General features: G+C 46.1%; 1 protein-coding gene across 3 annotated transcripts in view; it reads right to left on the reverse strand.

Moving 5' to 3' along the window:
- Positions 1–18,859, reverse strand: part of cntnap3 (contactin associated protein family member 3) — a 226,201-nt gene that overhangs the window by 177,592 nt on the left and 29,750 nt on the right. For all 3 annotated transcript variants that reach the window (XM_046306791.1, XM_046306790.1, XM_046306789.1), the window contains exon 2: positions 11,633–11,743. In XM_046306791.1, coding sequence (XP_046162747.1) covers positions 11,633–11,743 — 111 coding nt within the window. The remainder of the gene's footprint in view (positions 1–11,632; positions 11,744–18,859) is intronic.

Here is an 18,859-nt window from a genome sequence, read left to right on the forward strand (position 1 = left end):
AGCAATGATAGGAGAGACCATGTGAGGTTATGACAGAGCCAAGTGACTTGGTGTATAGCGAGAATAGGAGAGGGCCTAGAACAGAGCCCTGGGGGACACCAGTGGTGAGAGCGCGTGGTGAGGAGACAGATTCTCGCCACGCCACCTGGTAGGAGCGACCTGTCAGGTAGGACGCAATCCAAGCGTGGGCCGCGCCGGAGATGCCCAACTCGGAGAGGGTGGAGAGGAGGATCTGATGGTTCACAGTATCGAAGGCAGCCGATAGGTCTAGAAGGATGAGAGCAGAGGAGAGAGAGTTAGCTTTAGCGGTGCGGAGCGCCTCCGTGATACAGAGAAGAGCAGTCTCTGTTGAATGACTAGTCTTGAAACCTGACTGATTTGGATCAAGAAGGTCATTCTGAGAGAGATAGCGGGAGAGCTGACCAAGGACGGCACGTTCAAGAGTTTTGGAGAGAAAAGAAAGAAGGGATACTGGTCTGTAGTTGTTGACATCGGAGGGATCGAGTGTAGTTTTTTTCAGAAGGGGTGCAACTCTCGCTCTCTTGAAGACGGAAGGGACGTAGCCAGCGGTCAGGGATAAGTTGATGAGCGAGGTGAGGTAAGGGAGAAGGTCTCCGGAAATGGTCTGGAGAAGAGAGGAGGGGATAGGGTCGAGCGGGCAGGTTGTTGGGCGGCCGGCCGTCACAAGACGCGAGATTTCATCTGGAGAGAGAGGGGAGAAAGAGGTCAGAGCACAGGGTAGGGCAGTGTGAGCAGAACCAGCGGTGTTGTTTGACTTAGCAAACGAGGATCGGATGTCGTCGATCTTCTTTTCAAAATGGTTGACGAAGTCATCTGCAGAGAGGGAGGAGGGGGGGAGGGGAGGAGGATTCAGGAGGGAGGAGAAGGTGGCAAAGAGCTTCCTAGGGTTAGAGGCAGATGCTTGGAATTTAGAGTGGTAGAAAGTGGCTTTAGCAGCAGAGACAGAAGAGGAAAATGTAGAGAGGAGGGAGTGAAAGGATGCCAGGTCCGCAGGGAGGCGAGTTTTCCTCCATTTCCGCTCGGCCTTCCGGAGCCCTGTTCTGTGAGCTCGCAATGAGTCATCAAGCCACGGAGCGGGAGGGGAGGACCGAGCCGGCCTGGAAGATAGGGGACATAGAGAGTCAAAGGATGCAGAAAGGGAGGAGAGGAGGGTTGAGAAGGCAGAATCAGGAGATAGGTTGGAGAAGGTTTGAGCAGAGGGAAGAGATGATAGGATGGAAGAGGAGAGAGTAGCAGGGGAGAGAGAGCGAAGGTTGGGACGGCGCGATACCATCCGAGTAGGGGCAGTGTGGGAAGTGTTGGATGAGAGCGAGAGGGAAAAGGATACAAGGTAGTGGTCGGAGACTTGGAGGGGAGTTGCAATGAGGTTAGTGGAAGAACAGCATCTAGTAAAGATGAGGTCGAGCGTATTGCCTGCCTTGTGAGTAGGGGGAAGGTGAGAGGGTGAGGTCAAAAGAGGAGAGGAGTGGAAAGAAGGAGGCAGAGAGGAATGAGTCAAAGGTAGACGTGGGGAGGTTAAAGTCGCCCAGAACTGTGAGAGGTGAGCCGTCCTCAGGAAAGGAGCTTATCAAGGCATCAAGCTCATTGATGAACTCTCCGAGGGGACCTGGAGGGCGATAAATGATAAGGATGTTAAGCTTGAAAGGGCTGGTAACTGTGACAGCATGAAATTCAAAGGAGGCGATAGACAGATGGGTAAGGGGAGAAAGAGAGAATGACCACTTGGGAGAGATAAGGATCCCTATGCCACCACCCCGCTGACCAGAAGCTCTCGGGGTGTGCGAGAACACGTGGGCGGACGAAGAGAGAGCAGTAGGAGTAGCAGTGTTATCTGTGGTGATCCATGTTTCTGTCAGTGCCAAGAAGTCGAGGGACTGGAGGGAGGCATAGGCTGAGATGAACTCTGCCTTGTTGGCTGCAGATCGGCAGTTCCAGAGGCTACCGGAGACCTGGAACTCCACGTGGGTCGTGCGCGCTGGGACCACCAGATTAGGGTGGCAGCGGCCACGCGGTGTGGAGCGTTTGTATGGTCTGTGCAGAGAGGAGAGAACAGGGATAGACAGACACATAGTTGACAGGCTACAGAAGAGGCTACGCTAATGCAAGGAGATTGGAATGACAAGTGGACTACACGTCTCGAATGTTCAGAAAGTTAAGCTTACGTAGCAAGAATCTTATTGACTAAAATTATTAAAAATGATACAGTACTGCTGAAGTAGGCTAGCTGGCAGTGGCTGCGTTGTTGACTTTGTAGGCTAGCTGGCAGTGGCTGCGTTGTTGACACTACACTAATCAAGTCGTTCCGTTGAGTGTAGTAGTTTCTACAGTGCTGCTATTCGGGGGGCTAGCTGGCTAGCTAGCAGTGTTGATTACGTTACGTTGCGTTAAAAGAACGACAATAGCTGGCTAGCTAACCTAGAAAATCGCTCTAGACTACACAATTATCTTTGATACACAGACGGCTATGTAGCTAGCTATGTAGCTAGCTACGATCAAACAAATCAAACCGTTGTGCTGTAATGAAATGAAATGAAAAATGTGATACTACCTGTGGAGCGAAGCGGAATGCGACCGGGTTGTTGAGTGCGCAAGTTCTATTCAGTAGACGTTGGCTTGCTGTTGGCTAGCTAGCAGTGTCTCCTACGTTAAGGACGACAAATAGCTGGCTAGCTAACCTCGGTAAATTAAGATAATCACAACCCGGGATACCATAATGCTTCAGAATCTGGTTAATAACTTCATAACCTGGTTTTCCAAAATGCATTATTGTACCCCTAGGCAGGTGGTTTAACCAGATCTTGACTGGATCTCAATGGGTCTTTCATGTTTCTCCACATTGGATTACATGGACATGGTCACATATCTGATCACAGCATGTGTAGACAGAATGTGTAGAATAGTGGGGTCTGAAAAGCATTCTAATTCCAGACTGACTAGAGGGGTGAACCCATAGAATTACATAATAGGATCTCTGTGGATGACCATCTAACTCTGCGGACAGTCTGAGGACAAACAATATAACTTGCAAGGATCAGACAATGTGCCATTTTGATATGTTCTTATACAATGACTTTACTGACTATACATTGTATACATGTCATGTTTGTCATTTATTATCATGTCTTGTCCCTGTGCTCCCCATTCTGTTCGTTTCCCTCTGCTGGTCTTATTGGGTTCTTTCCCTCTTTCTATCCCTCTCTCTCCCCCTCCCCCTCTCACTCTCTCGCTCTCTCTTCTCTCTATCGTTCCGTTCCTGCTCCCAGCTGTTCCTATTCCCTAATCATCATTTAGTCTTCCCACACCTGTTCCCGATCCTTTCCCTGATTAGAGTCCCTATTTATTCCTTTGTGTTCCGTTCCTGTCCCGTCGGTTCCTTGTTTAGTATTCACCATGCTGTGATTGCGTTACGCCCTGTCCTGTCGTGTTTTTGCTGTGATTGTGTATCGCCCTGTCCTGTCGTGTTTTTTGCCTTCATCAGATGCTGCGTGTGAGCAGGTGTCTCTGTCTACTACGGCCTGCGCCTACCCGAAGCGACCTGCAGTCTGTGGCCGCTTCTCCAGTTATTCCCCTCTACAGACTAGAGGATTTCTGTTATTCCCTGTTTGGACTTAAATAAACTCTGTTTCTGTTAAGTCGCTTTTGGGTCTCTTTCACCTGCATGACAGAAGGAACCGACCAAGGAATGGACCCAGCGACTTCAGACGCTCGTTACACTGCCGTCGAGATCCAAGGAGCCATGCTCGGCAGACACGAGCAGGAATTGTCTGCTGCTCGCCATGCCGTGGAGAACCTGGCCGCTCAGGTTTCCGACCTCTCTGGACAGTTCCAGAGTCTACGTCTCGTGCCACCTGTTACTTCCTGGCCTGCCGAGCCTCCAGAACCTAGGGTTAATAACCCACCTTGCTACTCCGGGCAGCCCACTGAGTGCCGCTCCTTTCTCACGCAGTGTGAGATTGTGTTCTCTCTCCAACCCAACACATACTCTAGAGAGAGAGCTCGGGTTGCTTACGTCATTTCACTCCTTACTGGCCGGGCTCGAGAATGGGGCACAGCTATCTGGGAGGCAAGGGCTGATTGCTCTAACAAATTCCAGAACTTTAAAGAGGAGATGATTCGGGTTTTTGACCGTTCAGTTTTTGGTGGGGGAGGCTTCTAGGGCCCTGGCTTCCTTATGCCAAGGTGAACGGTCCATAACGGATTATTCTATTGAGTTTCGCACTCTTGCTGCCTCTAGTGAGTGGAACGAGCCGGCGCTGCTCGCTCGTTTTCTGGAGGGACTCCACGCAGTGGTTAAGGATGAGATTCTCTCCCGGAGGTTCCTTCAGATGTGGACTCTTTGATTGCTCTCGCCATCCGCATAGAACGACGGGTAGATCTTCGTCACCGGGCTCGTGGAAGAGAGCTCGCATCAACGGTGTTTTCCTGCTCCGCATCGCAACCATCTCCCTCCTCTGGCTTTGAGACTGAGCCCATGCAGCTGGGAGGGATTCGCATCTCGAATAAGGAGAGGGAACGGAGGATCACCAACCGCCTGTGCCTCTATTTGGAGTTGCTGGACATTTTGTTAATTCATGTCCAGTAAAGCCAGAGCTCATCTGTAAGCGGAGGGCTACAGGTGAGCGCAACTACTCAAGTCTCTCCATCAAAGTCCTGTACTACTTTGTCGGTCCACCTACGCTGGACCGGTTCGGGTGCTACATGTAGTGCCTTGATAGACTCTGGGGCTGAGGGTTGTTTCATGGACGAAGCATGGGTTCGGAAACATGACATTCCTTTCAGAGAGTTAGAGAAGCCTACGCCCATGTTCGCCTTAGATGGTAGTCATCTTCCCAGTATCAGATTTGAGACACTACCTTTAACCCTCACAGTATCTGGTAACCACAGTGAGACTATTTTTTGATTTTCCGTTCACCGTTTACACCTGTTGTTTTGGGTCATCCCTGGCTAGTATGTCATAATCCTTCTATTAATTGGTCTAGTAATTCTATCCTATCCTGGAACGTTTCTTGTCATGTGAAGTGTTTAATGTCTGCCATCCTCCCGTTTCTTCTGTCCCTACTTCTCAGGAGGAACCTGGCGATTTGACAGGAGTGCCGGAGGAATATCATGATCTGCGCACGGTCTTCAGTCGGTCCCGAGCCAACTCCCTTCCTCCTCACCGGTCGTATGATTGTAGTATTGATCTCCTTCCGGGGACCACTCCTCCTCGAGGTAGACTATACTCTCTGTCGGCTCCCCCACGTAAGGCTCTCGAGGATTATTTGTCTGTGTCTCTTGACGCGGTACCATAGTGCCTTCTTCTTCTCCGGCCGGGGCGGGGTTCTTTTTGTTAAGAAGAAGGACGGTACTCTGCGCCCCTGCGTGGATTATCGAGGGCTGAATGACATAACGGTTAAGAATCGTTATCCGCTTCCCCTTATGTCATCAGCCTTCGAGATTCTGCAGGGAGCCAGGTGCTTTACTAAGTTGGACCTTCGTAACGCTTACCATCTCGTGCGCATCAGAGAGGGGGACGAGTGGAAAACGGCGTTTAACACTCCGTTAGGGCATTTTGAGTACCGGGTTCTGCCGTTCGGTCTCCCCGCCAATGCGCCAGCTGTTTTTCAGGCATTAGTTAATGATGTTCTGAGAGACATGCTGAACATTTTGTTTTTGTCTATCTTGACGATATCCTGATTTTTTTCTCCGTCACTCGAGATTCATGTTCAGCACGTTCGACGTGTTCTACAGCGCCTTTAGAGAATTGTCTCTACGTAAAGGCTGAGAAGTGCTCTTTTCATGTCTCCTCCGTTACTTTTCTCGGTTCCGTTATTTCCGCTGAAGGCATTCAGATGGATTCCGCTAAGGTCCAAGCTGTCAGTGATTGGCCCGTTCCAGGTCACGTGTCGAGTTGCAGCGCTTTTTAGGTTTCGCTAATTTCTATCGGCGTTTCATTCGTAATTTCGGTCAAGTTGCTGCCCCTCTCACAGCTCTTACTTCTGTCAAGACGTGTTTTAAGTGGTCCGGTTCCGCCCAGGAGCTTTTGATCTTCTAAAAGAACGTTTTACGTCCGCTCCTATCCTCGTTACTCCTGACGTCACTAGACAATTCATTGTCGAGGTTGACGCTTCAGAGGTAGGCTGGGGAGCCATTCTATCCCAGCGCTTCCAGTCTGACGATAAGGTTCATCCTTGCGCTTATTTTCTCATCGCCTGTCGCCATCTGAGCGCAACTATGATGTGGGTAACCGTGAACTGCTCGCCATCCGCTAGCCCTAGGCGAATGGCGACAGTGGTTGGAGGGGGCGACCGTTCCTTTGTCGTTTGGACAGACCATAAGAACCTTGAGTACATCCGTTCTGCCAAACGACTTAATGCCCGTCAAGCTCGTTGGGCGTTGTTTTTCGCTCGTTTCGAGTTTGTGATTTCTTACCGTCCGGGTAGCAAGAACACCAAGCCTGATGCCTTATCCCGTCTGTTTAGTTCTTCTGTGGCTTCTACTGATCCCGAGGGGATTCTTCCTTATGGGTGTGTTGTCGGGTTAACAGTCTGGGGAATTGAAAGACAGGTTAAGCAAGCACTCACGCACACTGCGCCGCGCGCTTGTCCTAGTAACCTCCTTTTCGTTCCTGTTTCCACTCGTCTGGCTGTTCTTCAGTGGGCTCACTCTGCCAAGTTAGCTGGTCATCCCGGTGTTCGAGGCACTCTTGCGTCTATTCGCCAGCGCTTTTGGTGGCCGACTCAGGAGCGTGACACGCGCCGTTTCGTGGCTGCTTGTTCGGACTGCGCGCAGACTAAGTCGGGTAACTCTCCTCCTGCCGGTCGTCTCAGACCGCTCCCCATTCCTTCTCGACCATGGTCTCACATTGCCTTAGACTTCATTACCGGTCTGCCTTTGTCTGCGGGGAAGACTGTGATTCTGACGGTTGTCGATAGGTTCTCTAAGGCGGCACATTTCATTCCCCTCGCTAAACTTCCTTCCGCTAAGGAGACGGCACAAATCATTATTGAGAATGTATTCAGGAATTCATGGCCTCCCGTTAGACGCCGTTTCAGACAGAGGCCCGCAATTCACGTCACAGTTTTGGAGGGAGTTCTGTCGTTTGATTGGTGCGTCCGTCAGTCTCTCTTCCGGGTTTCATCCCCAGTCTAACGGTCAAGCAGAGAGGGCCAATCAGACGATTGGTCGCATACTACGCAGCCTTTCTTTCAGAAACCCTGCGTCTTGGGCAGAACAGCTCCCCTGGGCAGAATACGCTCACAATTCGCTTCCTTCGTCTGCTACCGGGTTATCTCCGTTTCAGAGTAGTCTGTTACCAGCCTCCTCTGTTCTCATCCCAGCTTGCCGAGTCCAGCGTTCCTCCGCTCAAGCGTTTGTCCAACGTTGTGAGCGCACCTGGAGGAGGGTGAGGTCTGCACTTTGCCGTTACAGGGCACAGACGGTGAGAGCCGCCAATAAACGCAGGATTAAGAGTCCAAGGTATTGTTGCGGCCAGAGAGTGTGGCTTTCCACTCGCAACCTTCCTCTTACGACAGCTTCTCGTAAGTTGACTCCGCGGTTCATTGGTCCGTTCCGTGTCTCCCAGGTCGTCAATCCTGTCGCTGTGCGACTGCTTCTTCCGCGACATCTTCGTCGCGTCCATCCTGTCTTCCATGTCTCCTGTGTTAAGCCCTTTCTTCGCACCCCCGTTCGTCTTCCCTCCCCCTCCCGTCCTTGTCGAGAGCGCACCTATTTACAAGGTACATAAGATCATGGACATGCGTTCTCGGGGACGGGGTCACCAATACTTAGTGGATTGGGAGGGTTACGGTCCTGAGGAGAGGAGTTGGGTTCCGTCTCGGGACGTGCTGGACCGTTCACTCATCGATGATTTCCTCCGTTGCCGCCAGGATTCCTCCTCGAGTGCGCCAGGAGGCGCTCGGTGAGTGGGGGTACTGTCATGTTTGTCATTTATTATCATGTCTTGTCCCTGTGCTCCCCATTCTGTTCGTTTCCCTCTGCTGGTCTTATTGGGTTCTTTCCCTCTTTCTATCCCTCTCTCCCCCTCCCCCTCTCACTCTCTCGCTCTCTCTTCTCTCTATCGTTCCGTTCCTGCTCCCAGCTGTTCCTATTCCCCTAATCATCATTTAGTCTTCCCACACCTGTTCCCGATCCTTTCCCCTGATTAGAGTCCCTATTTATTCCTTTGTGTTCCGTTCCTGTCCCGTCGGTTCCTTGTTTAGTATTCACCATGCTGTGATTGCGTTTCGCCCTGTCCTGTCGTGTTTTTGCTGTGATTGTGTATCGCCCTGTCCTGTCGTGTTTTTTGCCTTCATCAGATGCTGCGTGTGAGCAGGTGTCTCTGTCTACTACGGCCTGCGCCTACCCGAGGCGACCTGCAGTCTGTGGCCGCTTCTCCAGTTATTCCCCTCTACAGACTAGAGGATTTCTGTTATTCCCTGTTTGGACTTAAATAAACTCTGTTTCTGTTAAGTCGCTTTTGGGTCCTCTTTCACCTGCATGACAATACAATCATATCACCACCTGTATCACCCGTTCTCATGTTGCTGCTTTCTGACTACAATCGATAAACGGGAATATTTAATTCACTATTTCAATCAACTTAGTTGTCAGATCACGAAATATCATTCTCAGTAAACAAGCCTTGTGAGAAGATACAACACCAGCAGGACTGACCAGATCTTAATTTGAACTAGTTTGCTACAGCAGGAAAACAATCATGCAGCAACAGCAAATGTGAATTACTATGTGGATTATAATTCATTAACATTTTTGTAGTGGTTGATACATTTTTCGATAGAGCATATCAAGTCTGAAATTTCAAAGTGGAAATTACTATCTTTAGAAGCTTAAAAGAGTGATCAAGTTAAGATTCTACATCTGTATTAAAGCTTTTGATAGTTACCACTGTTCATTTTATCAGTAAATTGAATCAGTAATGTGAATATCCTCTGAGAAACACTAGCTAGAGGATGCTAAGTGTTAACATGTGCAGGCAGATTTGTAAATTAGATAGTTTCATTCATTTATTCATAGATTTCTTCTTAGAACAGCTGGGATTATGTCGTCTCGTGCCCTGCCATGTAAAAAAAAGCAATTTGAGAGTCACCGTATTCTTGTCTTCGTAGGATAAATTATGCAGCATCACCGTTTCAACCCTCTGGGATGCCATGTTGTTAGATCCTCTTCCATTCACAGAAAGGACAGAGAGTGAGCTTGAAATCAGTCAAAGGTCAAATAGGAGAGATTTTTGAGAGGCATCTTTGCAGTGTCCTGTAAACAATCGATTACAGTTTTGTACTCCATCACTAGAAATGTTCACCCACAGAGCAAAGCTGGTTGCAATTACATCATTATAGCCAGAAATCTGGTTCCAATTATGGAGATTTCTGATTGTAATGTAATTTAATCCTATACACTCGTACACAGGTTGGAAATGTCTGATTTGGTCAGTGATAAATGGCTAAATTGGTATGCAGTGGCTGTACAGTAACATGCTATACATGAACTCTGGCTCTGTACTTCACAACTCTGTATGGGTTTTGACTGACAGCCACTCTGAACTTGAGCACCTTGAATGACAAGACGTTTACCAAATCCCTCCTGCTAATTGGGCAAATGTGATGTTGTCTGAGTGAGGGAAAAGCTGTAAATTAAGAGAGAATGTTGCTGAGGCACACACACCTGAATGCACTCATTACTTAATTATATGCGTACCAAAATGATCTGTTTCTCTGAATTGTCTTGTGAAAGCCTAACACTGTAATATCATATTTTATATCTTAGCTAGTAATGTTGGCAACAGAACAAGCTTTCAAATGATGCTCACCTCACCCAGATTGCCTTTTATATGGGACCATTTTTGGATTGCGTAAACAACAACAGTAATTGTATGATGCAGGGCTGTGTTCCAACCAAAACAACTACAATTGTGTTTGCTCTAGTTTCTCAACGGCACAGCTAGAAGAGCTAAAAGAAAAAACACCTTATACAGTAGTTTAATCTTTCTTTGAGTCATAAAAGTGCATTGAAATTACTTAGGAACTGTGCACACTTTGGAGAAGTGTGTGGCCACTTGGAGATACTCCGTTAGTCCTTTGACTCAAACTTTTTTTGTCATATGTTGCACATACGTTACATGTTCTAGGAATATTCTTATCATGTTACCGAATGTATCCGGAGTATTTTAAGATTTCATTATCAACCATTGTGGCAAAAAGTACAGTAAATGTAAAACACACTAAATCAACAGTGCAATGTTTGGATTCAGTCTTGTGTCAGGTGAACTGTTGTGTCCTCATATTTGGTCTGATCATTTCCCCATAATGTCCAAACTGTTCCCTTTTTAATTGCTACCATGGTTATGCATATGCTTTATACATATTTCTTCTGTAAGAAAAACATTTTAATTTAGCCCAATCCATATAGGCCAAATCCCACATGTGTAAAGGGTTTTAAGCAATCTTCTACCTCTGGTGCAGACATTAACTGATATCTAAAACAAGTAACCTGACTGACACTGCTTCATCATGATCAAACACAGGGAAATATACCAAACAGATGATACCATAGAGTTTTAGACACCTATCGATCCACCCAGATCAATTCAGATAGGAAGAGTGAAAAACCTGTGTGCTTACTGCTACAGCCATCAAGGACAGCACGGAAGCAACATCCAACAAGCTGTTTGCTTTGGTCTCACATTCCAAAAAAAAATCATTCACACAGACCCTCTTATGTGGCTTCTAAAAATCCCTGCTTTTCCCAAATGATTTTCTGCTTTCAAACTAGAAACAAAATAGATAAACCCTCCCCGTTTTAAAACATTGAAACAAAGAACCACCGTGATAGCATTTCCCCCTGTTAGCAAGGCAAGCAAACCCTATATCAGCATCCAGCATACCATCCAATCCCCTCTTGATTTTTTTTGTTTGGATGAATCGCCATTCAGATGGTAATGGTGGGTGACCTTGCATTAGAGCTTGTGATGTAGTACTCCAATATCTACCTACAGTAGGTGACCAGCTGGGTACGCTACTCCGAAGGGATGGGGTAACAACAGCATCTCTCTCTCTCTCTCTCAAAGTAAATCATCTGGATCCTACGATACTGCCGCTGAATCCTGACTATGATGTTCTTTATGCACGGTCCTGTGGGGAACCCAACCCTATTCTCCCTCTCCGCAATAATCAGCTGAGCCTCAACACCACAGAGTACGGCTGGAACACAGCCTCCCAATAACAGTGGGGGATACTACAATCAATACTGTGTCCATATCAGACTCTTTTCTCCAGCCAAACAATGCCTTATTATTTTTCCCATCCTTTACTCCAACTTGAAATGGGGAATGGATGAGGTCAATGCGTGTGAAGCATTGCAAAAAGCCATTGGGACTACACAACCTGTTTCCTCAGAACTACTGTAGCAGAATGGTACACTCTTAGCACGTTTTTTTTCTATCTAGAACCTAAAATGGTTCTTCCACGAAGAACAATTTTCCACAGAGGGCTCTACTTGGAACCCACAAGGTTTCTACCTGAAATCAAAAAGGTTTTCCTATGGGGACAGCTGAAGACCCCTTTTGGAACCATTTATTGTTCAATAGTGTATGTATCAAAAGTCCAGCACTCACCATCTCTCCTGTTGACTTTAGCAAAGCCGGGCCCATGGCTGTTGGATAACTGTGAGGAGCTTCTGAAGGAGGACTGGGGCAGGTTGGACACCAGTGGGCCATCACAGCTGTCTATCAAGCAAACATGAAACACAAAGCAAAGGATTAGACTTTGAGCTCTGGACTAGTAGTAACTCAGCATAGTACCCCCAAATAACATTATCAAGGAGGAATAATGCTTCAAGTGAGTTGACACAATATTGTAAGCCACGATAGAAACACCATTGACACCATTGTGGTGACATCACATGATGTCATCACCATTCTAATGACATCACTGTAAAATAACTACATTATGCTTATTAAAATAACTACACTGTTATGTTCAAACACTACTAATGTGTGCTCTGACTTTATTGGAAGAGATCAAAACACCAAGACCAAAACAATATCACAAAACATGTTACAGAGTGACTTGAACTCAACTGTAATATGTTGTAAAACCAAAGTGTTGATAAACCAAATTAGGAAAATATTTTAACCATACGAGATCAACTCAAAAGAGTCAAACACTGCAAAAGTAGGGTGTTCTTGTCACATTGAAGAAGCCCATGTGTCAAGAATTACCACTAAGGACCATGCCATACTATTCAAATAGGAGCTGCACTTTGCAGTACTTTCACTAGATGAGAAGAGAAGATAATCATTGACCACCTCTAACATGGCCCCCATGTGATCAAGCATTTTTGCCCTGATGATGTCAGATTGAGTATTGTATTGCAGTTATATATGTTAGAACCACCTCAGTAATAAAACAAGCTGGTGACTCATGTTGTTTAGATCCAGAGCCTCTCAGAGACCTGTTCATGCTCCACACACTTTTATGATTATGACTGTTATGACTGGAGGTTACGATTGCAATAAAAAAACCCACACACGCATACACATTGGCATGCACGTACGCATATGACCAAATGCTCACACACATGCTGGCGGTGCGTGATTACATGCACAAGCAAACAAATGCACACACACAGATAAAATTGGCTTATCTCTTATGACATTAAAAACAGAACAATAAGAAACAAATATTACAGAACCGTGCTAGGGGCAAATAAGCTTTAATGCTTGTTTTAGGCGTGTTTTAAATTGGTCATACCATGGATCATTTGGCTATTTTATTTAGAATTGTAGGACACCTGTAGGTATCCCCCAAAATAATGAAAACATTATTTGATAACATACTGAATTTTGGCCTTTACTACTATAGCCCATAGAAATGCATTGAATAACACATTCATGAATGGCAAATCAGACAGTCAAAAAATAAATCATGAGGAATAAGATTTTAAAGCGTCTGTCCTATATCTAGAAGAGATCACAGGGAATAAGGTTTTGAAGTGTCTGCCCTATATTTAGGAGAAATCACAAGGAATAAGGTTTTGAAGTGTCTGTCCCATATCTAGGAGAAATCACAAGGAATACGGTTTTAAAGCATCTGTCCCATATCTAGGAGAAATCACAAGGAATACGGATTTAAAGCATCTGTCCTATATCTAGGAGAAATCACAAGGAATTTCGGTTTTGAAGCGCCTGTCCCATATCTAGGAGAAATCACAAGGAATACGGATTTAAAGCGTCTGTCCTATATCTAGGAGAAATCACAAGGAATACGGTTTTGAAGCGTCTGTCCATATCTAGGAGAAATCACAAGGAATACGGTCTTGAAGCGTCTGTCCCATATCTAGGAGAAATCACAAGGAATACGGTTTTGAAGCGTCTGTCCATATCTAGGAGAAATCACAAGGAATACGGTTTTGAAGCGTCTGTCCATATCTAGGAGAAATCACAATGAATACAGTTTTGAAGTGTCTGTCCTATATCTAGGAGATATAAGAAAGCTTGGCACAAAATGACCTCCATACCTCCAGCACGCACCCCTGATGCAAAAACAGATATCTAAACTGACTAACTTGGATGGGGATTTTTGTATTATATTAATCATACACCTTGCAAACCTCTCATTAGTAGTTCGCACACACTCTCATCATGACCAACCTGCAATCACTATCTCTCAATGAGTGTACATGAGGTTGTTTGTTGAGTATTCAGTGTGAAAAGCATTTCAATTATAGTGTTTGAGGGTGAGAAGTGCACTCCAAAAAGAGAGCAGAGGAGTAAAAGCTGAGTTGATCATCACTAATGACATGAGACTCGTTGAAAACTACTTGACAGAAAGAACAGAGTTTGAAAAAACGATTTAAAAAAAATGGTGTTCAGAGTTAGGCATTTCACTGCCTTTAGCCACATCTCTGACTGACTCTGTGTTCAGTCATGCACAGACATCATGGTGCGTTGGAGGAAACTGGAGGTTAATGCTGAATAGCTGTGCGGCACACATCCACTGAACCTCGACAATAAACTCACCTTTCCTCGTGTTAGAGCCACCTTTGCAAAACAGACTTACACGTACCATAGCTCATTTCTCTATCTCTAAACCAGGGGTGACAAACTTATTCCAAGGAGGTCATAGTGTCTGCAGGTTTTTTGATTTTCCTTTCAATTAAGACCTAGACATCCAGGTGTGGGGAGTTCCGTTAATTCATCAATCTAGACATCCAGTGGGGACGTTAATTCATCAATCAAGTACATGAGCGAGCAAAACCCCGCAGACACTCAGCCCTCCATGGAATGAGTTTAACACCTGCGCTCTAAACCATAGAAATCCCACGTAACAACAACAATACTTACATCCCAAGGTAATGCTTTATTTTATTTTTTAGAGACATAATATATCTACTAAAAGCTAGATTCTCTACTTAACATGTTGCTACATAATAGCACTTTTTAAAAATATTTTTATTGAATTATAAAACATACATTTACATTTTACATTTAAGTCATTTAGCAGACGCTCTTATCCAGAGCGACTTACAAATTGGTGCATTCACCTTATGACATCCAGTGGGACAGTCACTTAACAATAGTGCATCTAAAACTTAGGGGGGGTGGGGTGAGAGGGATTACTTATCCTATCCTAGGTATTCCTTAAAGAGGTGGGGTTTCAGGTGTCTCCGGAAGGTGGTGATTGACTCCGCTGTCCTGGCGTCGTGAGGGAGTTTGTTCCACCATTGGGGGCCAGGGCAGCGAACAGTTTTGACTGGGCTGAGCGGGAGCTGTACTTCCTCAGTGGTAGGGAGGCGAGCAGGCCAAAGGTGGATGAACGCAGTGCCCTTGTTTGGGTGTAGGGCCTGATCAGAGCCTGGAGGTACTGAGGTGCCGTTCCCCTCACAGCTCCGTAGGCAAGCACCATGGTCAAATAGCTTCAACTGGAAGCCAGTGGTCAACGGAGGAGCGGGGTGACGTGAGAGAACTTGGGAAGGTTGAACACCAGACGGGCTGCGGCGTTCTGGATGAGTTGAAGGGGTTTAATGGCACAGGCAGGGAGCCCAGCCAACAGCGAGTTGCAGTAATCCAGACGGGAGATGACAAGTGCCTGATTAGGACCTGCGCCGCTTCCTGTGTGAGGCAGGGTCGTACTCTGCGGATGTTGTAGAGCATGAACCTACAGGAACGGGCCACCGCCTTGATGTTGGTTGAGAACGACAGGGTGTTGTCCAGGATCACGCCAAGGTTCTTGGCGCTCTGGGAGGAGGACACAATGGAGTTGTCAACCGTGATGGCGAGATCACGGGCAGTCCTTCCCCGGGAGGAAGAGCAGCTCCGTCTTGCCGAGGTTCAGCTTGAGGTGGTGATCCGTCATCCACACTGATATGTCTGCCAGACATGCAGAGATGCGATTCACCACCTGGTCATCAGAAGGGGGAAGGAGAAGATTAATTGTGTGTCGTCTGCATAGCAATGATAAGAGAGACCATGTGAGGTTATGACAGAGCCAAGTGACTTGGTGTATAGCGAGAATAGGAGAGGGCCAAGAACAGAGCCCTGGGGGACACCAGTGGTGAGAGCGCGTGGTGAGGAGACAGATTCTCGCCACGCCACCTGGTAGGAGCGACCTGTCAGGTAGGACGCAATCCAAGCGTCATGCCCAACTCGGAGAGGGTGGAGAGGAGGATCTGATGGTTCACAGTATCGAAGGCAGCCGATAGATCTAGAAGGATGAGAGCAGAGGAGAGAGAGTTAGCTTTAGCAGTGCGGAGCGCCTCCGTGATACAGAGGAGAGCAGTCTCAGTTGAATGACTAGTCTTGAAACCTGACTGATTTGGATCAAGAAGGTCATTCAGAGAGAGATAGCGGGAGAGCTGGCCAAGGACGGCACGTTCAAGAGTTTTGGAGAGAAAAGAAAGTGGATACTGGTCTGTAATTGTTGACATCGGAGGGATCGAGTGTAGGTTTTTTCAGAAGGGGTGCGACTCTCGCTCTCTTGAAGACGGAAGGGACGTAGCCAGCGGTCAGGGATGAGCTGCAGTGTATTCTCCTTCGCTCAACATTTACATGACATGTTTTACATTTAGCAGATGTTCCCATCCAGAATGACCCACAGGAGCAACCCGGTTCAAGCGCCCCGCTCAAGGGCACATCGACAAATCAAATAAATAACAAAATTGTCAAATGGCAAAATACATCCGGTGTAGACTTTATTGTGAAATGCTTGTTTACGATGCAGTGTTTAAAAATACAAACAAAATCGTAACACAAGTGGAATCAAAGTAAATACACAAGAATAGATCTATATACAGGGAGTACCACATCAATGTGCAGAGGTACGAGATATTTGAGGTAGATATGTACATGGAGGCAGGGTAAAGTGACCAGGCATTAGGATAACCTCCCACTCATCTCCAGTTACACATTCCAACCCTCACCTGTCTCTGCTGACCACCCGCTTTGGATTTCTATGTGCCATATATCTTTTAACTATGCTGTGATGTTTAACACATCATTTAAAAAGATAAATACTTTTGCTAAGAGTAATAATATATTAGCGATTGACTTACCAGATCTCTCCAGATCTCCCAACAACACTATTTCTAGAGTCAATTTTAGATTAATGGTATGCTTTTTCAGCCACTCCTGAACCTGAGACCTGAAGCTACCTGAGGGCAATACCAATAGTACTATCTTAGAAAATGATGATATATTGTGTGTGTCCCGAATGGCCCATAGGGCTTTGGTCAAAATTAGTGCACTAAATAGGGAATAGAGTTGGGAATGAGTCATTAACTCATTCCAAAGTATTCTTCTCAAGGAGGGTCAGTGGCCTCAGAACCCATCAGAAGTGTTTAATCAGTATTGATAAAAGACAGATCCTTGGCAGGAGCTACAGGCAATAAAGTGAGACAGGCCACCCTCTCCTCTCCTCTCCTCTCCTCTCCTCTCCTCTCCTCTCCTCTCCTCTCCTCTCCTCTCCTCTCCTCTCCTCTCCTCTCCTCTCCTCTCCTCTCCTCTCCTCTCCTCTCCTCTCCTCTCCTCTCCTGTGTCCCATTTCACATTTTGCTGAAATAAGTCCAGATGATGGAAGTGGAGAATGAATACGGATGAAGATGATGCATCACCGTCACAAACAACAACTAGAAATAGAGTATGGATAAGTTGCTGGACTGAACTCCAAGACTGAGTTCAATACAATGCACTATATGTATTTTGGATGTATTAAAAAATTCAGACCATGCTGCATTCAGCAGAAATAATAGTCTAATGAGGCCAATACATGCTTGTTTGTGAACTGGAACTATGGCATGGAACTATGGCATGGAACACTAACAGTCATCCTCAATCGAAACTAAACACTAGTGTTCTGTTCTTGTGTTCCATTCTGCACAACTTGGTTCCACAGTATATTGACCCATGGGGCCTATAGTCTTTCAGCTCTCCAGACAGAATGAAGAGCATAATTGTAGCAGCACACCCAACCTAATGTGCTAACTCCATGTAGTGACATTGTAGGGGTGCTTCAGTCCCTGTTTTAATTAGCTTGTTCCTCTGGCAGGGAATTAATTGGCCAGATTGAGAGAGAGGGAGAGACAGATTGGGCTTGTGGCCAGCTAGCACAATGTAGTTGACTATGGGTGCTTCTTAAATGGCATCCTATTGCCTATACAGTGCCCCATAGGCTCTGGTCAAAAGTAGAGCACTATATAGGGAATAGGATGCCATTTGGGACACATCCTATAACATTTACACCAACTGCCACAGGAAGTAGAGCAGCTAGAAGCTTCTGTAGAATTAAACACGTGCAGCACCAACCTCCACAGGGAAAGACGTGTCCCAAATAATAAACTAACGTACTAGAGCTTGTTTTTCGTGTTTCATATTGGCCCCAAAATATAATGTGCCCATCTACTGGTGGATCTACAATAATACAAAATGCCAGAAGTTAATCCCTAATAAAATACGCCTGAATATGAACCAAACTCGATGGAGAAACTTTGTGAATGACCAAAGTGAATCAAGAATATGAACAAATAACTTTGGTCCAGTGTCACGACTTCTACCGAAGTCGAAGCCTCTCCTTGTCCGGGCGGTGCTCGGCGGTCGACGTCACCGGTCTTCTAGCCATCATTGATCCATTTTTTCATTTTCCATTGGTTTTTGTCTTCCTACACACCTGGTTTCAATCCCATTCATTACCTGTTGTGTTTTAACCCTCTGTTTCCCCTCATGTCTTTGTCAGAGATTGTTTGTATGTCAGTGTTGTATATATATTTGTATTAGTGCACGTCGGGTCCTCGTACGCATTACTGTTATTTGTTACATTTAGTGTTTGGAGGATGATTCGTTCATTGTTATTAAATAACTCCATTACACTCAGTTTGATTCTCCTGCGCCTGACTTCTCTGCCACCTATACACAACTCTAACATCCAGTCTAGGTCTGACCTAAGTGAATCAAGAATATGGATAGATAACTTGGGCCCATCTAGGGCTATTGAAGACAATTTGTGTGTAACTTTTGAAGAAGAAAGAACTGAATGACTTGTATCTTCCTTCGCAGTATGTGAGACCAGGATGTGAGTGAGCATTATGTAATGTACTACAGGGCCTGCAAACTGCCTTGTAGCTTGATCTGATCTGTGATTGACTGCTATTACCCAAAAGAAAGTCCTGGCTCGCCAGAGCAACACTATCCCATCATTGAGTTATTGTGATGGTATGATAGGTGCAGCACTCATAGGGCATCATGCTGTTTCTGTCTGTGGCTACGGAACCCTGACCTGTTTCACTCTCTCTCTGCCTGCGGCTACGGAACCCTGACCTGTTTCACTCTACGGAACCCTGACCTGTTTCA

This window comes from Oncorhynchus gorbuscha, linkage group LG16 (assembly GCF_021184085.1).
Source record: "Oncorhynchus gorbuscha isolate QuinsamMale2020 ecotype Even-year linkage group LG16, OgorEven_v1.0, whole genome shotgun sequence".
Taxonomy (NCBI): domain Eukaryota; kingdom Metazoa; phylum Chordata; class Actinopteri; order Salmoniformes; family Salmonidae; genus Oncorhynchus; species Oncorhynchus gorbuscha.